Source organism: Nicotiana tabacum, unplaced genomic scaffold (assembly GCF_000715075.1).
Source record: "Nicotiana tabacum cultivar K326 unplaced genomic scaffold, ASM71507v2 Un00002, whole genome shotgun sequence".
In the NCBI taxonomy this organism is placed as follows: Eukaryota; Viridiplantae; Streptophyta; class Magnoliopsida; order Solanales; family Solanaceae; genus Nicotiana; species Nicotiana tabacum.
The window spans coordinates 2,731,931-2,738,808 of NW_027438240.1; the positions used below are offsets into that span (position 1 = coordinate 2,731,931).

The window sequence follows — 6,878 nt, forward strand, 5'->3', positions numbered from 1 at the left end:
GGACGGGTGGAAAAGAAAGTGGCAAGTGGCAAAAGAGGGTTCAGATAAGGCGGAAGAGCTAGCAATCCTGGCCAGAAGAGCCACCCCACAACAAGTTATGCAAGTTTGAAGCTCATAAACCATTGTATCAACTATACACAACAGGGATGTCAACATAAAGGTTGTTTTACTCCCCCACCTCCAGCGCATCATATATCCGTTTACAGGTACAAAATAAAAAGAAAAAAACCCCAAATAAAGGTATTCCCTTTTAGCGGAAAAATAAGCACTAGCATGAACCCAATTTTGCACAAAATGCGTAACTCCATTCCTGTACATTGCAAGAGTGTTGATAGTACATTCCAAACTACAAGACGACAACTTGAGGGAAAATTAAGCACCAGCATTTGAACCTGATTTTGCACAAAACACTTCATTCCTGTACAGTGCAGGAGTGTTGATAGTACATTCCAAAATACAACACGACAACTTGAGGGAATAAAGCATTACAAATTACATTAGCACTGAGTTCTAATATTGTACATTCTTACTTGTCAGTGCCTCGCGATGGCCTAGGATACCCTACTATAACGGACTACAGAGGAAAATTTGCAAGGCACCTACAGGCTCGGAGCATTATTTGCCACATATGTCACAGTTCTTCAGGGGCCATCTTCTAGGGCTGAATAATAAAGCAAAGAATTAGATTACATAAGGAACATTGCCATGCTAGTCACTATTTTTCTCTTTTGTTCTTTTTTTTTTTGGGGGTGGGGGGTGGGGTGGGTTTGGTTTGTACTGGCACACTCTTTTTGTTCTCTCTCTAATCCCAGTTTAAGGTTGAGATGAACAGAGAAGAAAGATACTTACTACTTAAAATAAACCCTTGAAGCAGGCTCTGAGCTCTCTCTGCTTGCTCCGGAGTGCCTGATATTTGTATGATCTTCTCTGTTTCCTCAGGTCTATCCTCAATCAATTTAACATTTGCTCCTGACAACTGTCAGCAATAAAAATAATGTTACAATGATACTTGCTGTAGGCAAATGTGATTCTTAAGGAAAGTGGGTGCAATGAAGAAGCCAAACTGACCTCACTAATCTGAGCAAGCTTATTTCTTGATTTTGTTATCAGTTTGGGCACTGCGTGTGGAGGTATGACAACTTCCAATGTACTTCTCGTGACCAATGGTACATGCATTCTGGAAAAGAGAAATTTAGGTTCAAAGACAGCAAACTACCATGGTTTAAGATAAAACAGAGAATTGTTACCTATTCAATCCGCTTGGAATATCTTCGCGACGCTCATTTTCATTTTGCTTGGCTATTTCACTGGCAGATGCCCCAGTTTCCTACAGAGAAAACACCTTTTAATGGAATATAATAGGGAGATCCAACACCTATGAATCCAGCTATTAGACATTTCCTTTTTTTGATAAGGAGCTATTAGACATCTCCTGAGACAACTAAGGCTATTTGACAAGCTATTAGGTATTATCCAAGCTCATTAGGATGTAACAGCAAAGGCTGGGGATAAGAAAAATTAGATTCATCCGGAAACAAGAAGGACTGGCAATTAACTCACTTTTACTGGCTGTGTCATCAGTTTGGCTGGTGCATTTTGATAGATTGAAGTCTGAACATCATTCACATTGTAGTTTTGTTGAGAAGGAGATGTGTTGTTGACGGAAACTTTGTCTACTCCAATATTACTCCTAGCTGGACTTGAGGCAGGTACTGCTGGTGAGGGTATATCCTTTTGAAAGAACTCCCGATAAGTGTAAATCCGAAGCCTCGATGTCACTTCAACAAGTGCTTCTCTAGCTGCTTTTATCTCTCCAACAATCTGGAGATTTGAAGAATTACATACCACGTCCAGAAAAAACAATGAGTCCAACAACTGGACACCAGTACTGCTCTAACCAACAACAACAAACCCAGTGAAATCCCACAAGTGGGGTCTGGGGAGGGTACTGTGTACGCAGACCTTGCCCCTACCCTGGGGAGGTAGATTACTGCTCTAACCAATAATCTGAATTCTCTTAAAATCTCTTCTACACAACAGTAACCTATGCTATACTAAGACATTTAGGAAATTTAGTGGCAGCTGATAAAACTGCAGATACAAGATTCCTTCGTTGCACAACACATGTATCTTGCAAAAGGAATGCACTGCCCAATTATGCACCATCTCTGGTGCATATATCAACTAAACAACGTGAGAATCAAATTAGCTACATTGGTACCATCATATCAGAAGATTAAAAGAAGATTGGCATTACCTGTATAATTTCATCAGTCCCTGAGACACATGGTGGAAGTTCGTCCTTTGGTAGAATCTGGACAGTAGCACCAGTTAATTTCTGCATGTCAGATAATGGTCCATCTCTTCCTCCCAAGCATTCAACTTCATCTGTGTGCACAACTAAACGAGTTGTAATAACATTTTCCTTCTCTGGAACAAGATCAACAATGCGGGTTTGTATATGCAAAAGAGCTTCCTGAGCAGGAAACAGCTCATCATCTGGACCCTAAAAGACAAATATAAACCAGAGATCTTTCAGAAATTTTTAAACATCATTTTATAAAAGATAATTTTATGAGGTCTATGCTTGATAAAGTTAACAAATTCAGAAACATGGCTAAGGGGGAAGAAAGCTAGTGGAATCCTCTTCTCCCATACAGCAAACTAAAAATTAAAACTCTAACAGCCAAAAGCAGCAATAACTTACTGTGATGTGAAAAAGAAAAAGGAGGAGTACCTCATCAGACATAATGATTATGACCTGTTCGTTTGAGCTGGCAACAGGATTCAAAATCTTGACATCCACACCAATCTCATTCTGAAGCAACTCTATAATTCCATCTGATTCCCCAGCAACAGTATCAACCTTGTCAACTGGACATAGAATTCGGAACACAAGATCTTCAACATACATGACCTGCCCATTCTCATTGCCAGGAGCGTTTCCAGATTCAATGGCATATCCAGACGAGGATGAGGAATAGTTGTTGCTTCGACCACTACTCATACCAGCAGGTAGCCTTGATCCAAAACTAGACCCATTTTCAGGCGCCCTGCGGGTTGTATTGTTCATGTGAGGAATAAATTCGTCATCAGGAGGAACGAACCGCTCAGGAGAATGTAGCCGACCAGGAAAGTGACTACGATCACGATGCTGGCTCTCCCTCAAGCGTGAGGAGATAATTTCTATGGCCTTTTTCACAGCATTCATTTCCCCAACTACCTGCACACAAACAGGATTCAGACATACACAATGCATAACGCTACGCCGCACTACTAATGATTGCTTTTCAGGCATGCATTAGCTATCTAATAAAATCCACCACATTATTACATTTGCCACAACGTCCGGATAACGTTATACATAAATATCAAGATTTATATGAAAGGCTCAGAATCATCAGGCACAAGAGATTATAAATCAGTAGCAGCAGTATTTTACCACTCTTTAATTAGAAATCTCCTCTTTATAATCACAAAGGTAACTTTAAGAGCATTGTCTAAGAATTACTTTAATGTCAGTAATTATATCAAATCAACTATAAGGAAGGCAAAAATAATTGCAAGTGAAATGATCCCTTTAGATCATATGAAGGCAATGAACTGCATTAATGTATCCATGTTCTTTGAAATATTTTTTTCAAAATCATTACTTGGACTTCAAGAGGAAAAACAATGCGATATGCAAATGTTTTGATGACTTCGGGAGGAAACACAAGCAGGATATGGTCCAATATAGAAATGTTTAGCCATCAAAACATAAAGTGCTATGCTTAAACATATGACCCAAGAGTTTCAGCAGATATCTGCATGATTACCTGGACCTACAAGTTCCTGAAGGGAATCAACAGTAAATTTGCTCTAATGGCTTTTAAAGCAAAATTCATTAGTGAAAAATCAGAGTTAATTGACACCTTGCGGGTCTCTCAACTGAATCATTGAATAAAAGCTCATTTTTCAATGTATATTGACCTCCAAACAATAGGTAAATACCTGACATCAAACACTTCATCTGAAATACCCATTCAAGGCCTTTTTAGATTGAACTACTCAGCAATATTGTACTGAGATGAGCTTAATGGAGTGACATGGATAGTGAGGATTCATATAGCCGACCCCAACTTGCTTGGGATTGAGGCGTCATAGTAGTACAACTACTTGTTGTTTGTAGATACACTAGTCAGCATATAGCAGAAAGCAATTTGGGTTGTCACGTGTATCAATCTCACCCCAATATTAACCGAACTCGGGAAAATAAATATAGGTGCTCAAAAATTATGGCATAAAACATTAGCCATTCATTAAAATATCATTAGATATTAGTTATCCGATCCATTTCAATTCAGAATATCTTCATTCTTGTATCCTATCTGGACTCAGGTATCATCGAGTCTCATTGTCAACTGAACTAGTGTTCATTTCTACTTAAGATACATGTTCGTTCTCCAACTTCCTGAGTGACAAGTGACCTAGTGTTCATTTCTACTTAAGATGCATGTTCGTTCTCCAACTTCTTATGCAGTATCAGCTAACCTTTTTCAGTTCCAACAAACTATCATACAAATCAGTTCTAGTTCCCAATGGTAAGAGTATTTTTAAAAAAAAGTTATCTTTGTCATTAGTTTTTTCTTTGTTTCAGCAACTATATCAGTGCTTCAATTAATGGTATGGTTCTGGTCACTTTATCGACAAAGATGCACAAAGTCACGGTCCAATTCAAATTAACCAAGACAAATCCATATGGAGACTTTAGAAAACTCCAGGAGCAGTACATGAAACTGAGGTATTTGGTATTCTAACCTGAACAATCTCCTCTGACATCGAAACGCAACGGGGCAAAGTGTGATCTCTGGGCAAAATTCTAATATGAGTCTTAGTCTCCATCCTCATTTGCTCAATAATTTTCCCTCCTTTCCCAAGCAAACACCCCACATGCATTCTTGACACCACGAGCCTCGTCACCGCACGATTATTCCCACTAAGTCCCCTCATCCTAAACTCCTCTTCCACTTCAACACCACCACCACCACTGTACCCTCCATCACTATCCAAAATCCTCTCATGTATCAACAGCAAAGCTTCCTGAGCTGGTGAAAACGCAGGCATTCTACCGTCCGGGTCCCGCCTCCGAGTATCCGAAATCTCAATGATCCGTTCATCGTCTCCCGGTATCAGTTCATGCACATTCACCCATGCCCCAGTGTGTTGCCTAATCGCCTTAATAATGCTACCTGATTTCCCAATAACACCACCCGCCTTAACATCATGGCACAAAATCCGGTAACTAGTAGTAACCATTAAGGAAGGGTCCTGCATTTTCCGGGCTCCTCCTCCGCCGCCTCCGGTGAGGGAACGGCGGTGGTGAGTAGGAGCATAATGGTGATTATTACCGTGAGGATTGTTGTTGTACCTCTGTTTAGTCCTGGGTAAGTTGTTCTCGGAATCGTAGTCTTGGTCGTAATAGCATCTCTTAGATCTTGATCTGTCCATGTCCTTTTAGGGTTTCAAATCAAATCTGGAAGCGAAATTAAGGTATTAGAGTAGTGTTAGGGTTTTTTCTTGAGAATCGTGAACTGTTTTGCTGTAATTTGTACAAAACCCTAGAGAAGGGGAGAAAGGGAAACTGAGTTCAGTAGAGCCAGTGACGATGAGGAAAATGTACATAATAACGAAGTTTCAGCTTATGCTCCTCCATCTGCTGTTCATCATTTTTATAACTTTAATGCTTTTGTAGATTCAATTTTTGTTTGCTTTACCTTTCTCTTTTGGTGTGAGCAGCTGCTGCTGCTTTTTATAATCGTGATTCCTAACCCCTTCTTCTTTCTGGTGGGGCGTAGTGGGTACATACCTTAGCAAATACTATAGTGTAAGTGGACCCCAACGATGGGTCATGGGCGTGTAAATCACGTTCCTCCACTTTCAACGTCGTCGTTTAATGTTTGGTGTGTGTTGGAGGGGGGGGGGGGGTGGTAAGAGGAGGGAAGTTGAGTGTACTTTTTTTTCTTGAGATGTTGAAGTGTTTAAGGAAAGACCGAAGCTTCGTTCTTTTGGACTTCTAGTCGTACCATGTTACTTGCTTCTGTGAGCAGTATGTATTGAAGGAACAATGACTTCAAATCAACAAATTGTTGCAACATGGAATGTAAAGTGAAAATCATGAGGCACCGCTTTGTATTCATATTTCACAATTTCAATCATAATTTTTTCTTATATCACCGCGTGAGTCTTACATTCAGTTTTGAAAATTATTTTTTCCGAAATAGTTACACGCGTTTTAGCCCACCTTATTTCACCGCATGCGTATCAACCCCTAGCCTTATACCACTATATGTGTATCAATATTACAACTCGCACAACAAGTATCCATATGCCACAACTTGCCACAAAGTCAACAAAACCAATATTTCCACAACAAATAGCTCATGGCTCAACCATAATGTGTACAAGAATTTCAACAATAACAAAATGAATGAGAATGCTCAACAAGGAAAGGTATCTCAACAATTAACAACTTCGCCTCAATATGATAACGGCTATTACAACACCAATAACTCAACAAGATGATATTCCACGAAATAACAACTTCGATTAAAAGTGATTCAATAATTAAGAGGTAACAAGACAATAAGGAAGGCAATAACTTTAATTAAAGCATATAAAAGCAAAATAACAAATAAGAGGTAGAAAAAGTGCTAACTACGTCAAATAGAGCATGTAAGAGTAGATTAATAATGGGAGATATAACGTGTTATGACAATTCAATTAAAGATATGGAAAGAGTCTAGATAACCTAAACCGGTCAAATAACACATACAGTCTGTGTACCCACTCGTCACTTGCGTATACGGCTTTCACATAACACAAATAGCACAATCAAC

The 6,878-nt window shown here is 39.4% G+C and overlaps 1 protein-coding gene across 1 annotated transcript; it reads right to left on the reverse strand.

The window, feature by feature from the left end:
* Positions 1 to 283: 283 nt before the first annotated feature.
* On the reverse strand, positions 284 to 5,833 carry LOC107793339 (RNA-binding KH domain-containing protein RCF3). The gene is made up of 8 exons (XM_016615664.2): positions 4,801 to 5,833; positions 2,738 to 3,223; positions 2,258 to 2,506; positions 1,561 to 1,821; positions 1,248 to 1,327; positions 1,069 to 1,177; positions 850 to 976; positions 284 to 661 (listed from the first exon to the last, which is right to left on the reverse strand). Exons 1-8 carry the CDS (start codon positions 5,488 to 5,490, stop codon positions 642 to 644), a joined length of 2,022 nt encoding a protein of 673 aa, XP_016471150.1. The 5' UTR covers positions 5,491 to 5,833; the 3' UTR covers positions 284 to 641.
* Positions 5,834 to 6,878: the final 1,045 nt, after the last annotated feature.

Coding starts and splice junctions, on each gene's coding strand:
- LOC107793339 (XM_016615664.2), bottom strand. CDS start 5,490: ATGGACAGATCAAGATCTAAGAGATGCTATTACGACCAAGACTACGAT. Junction 2,507..2,737: donor TAATCATTATGTCTGATGAG/GTACTCCTCCTT, acceptor TTTGTCTTTTAG/GGTCCAGATGATGAGCTGTT. Junction 1,178..1,247: donor ATTCCAAGCGGATTGAATAG/GTAACAATTCTC, acceptor TCTCTTTTCCAG/AATGCATGTACCATTGGTCA.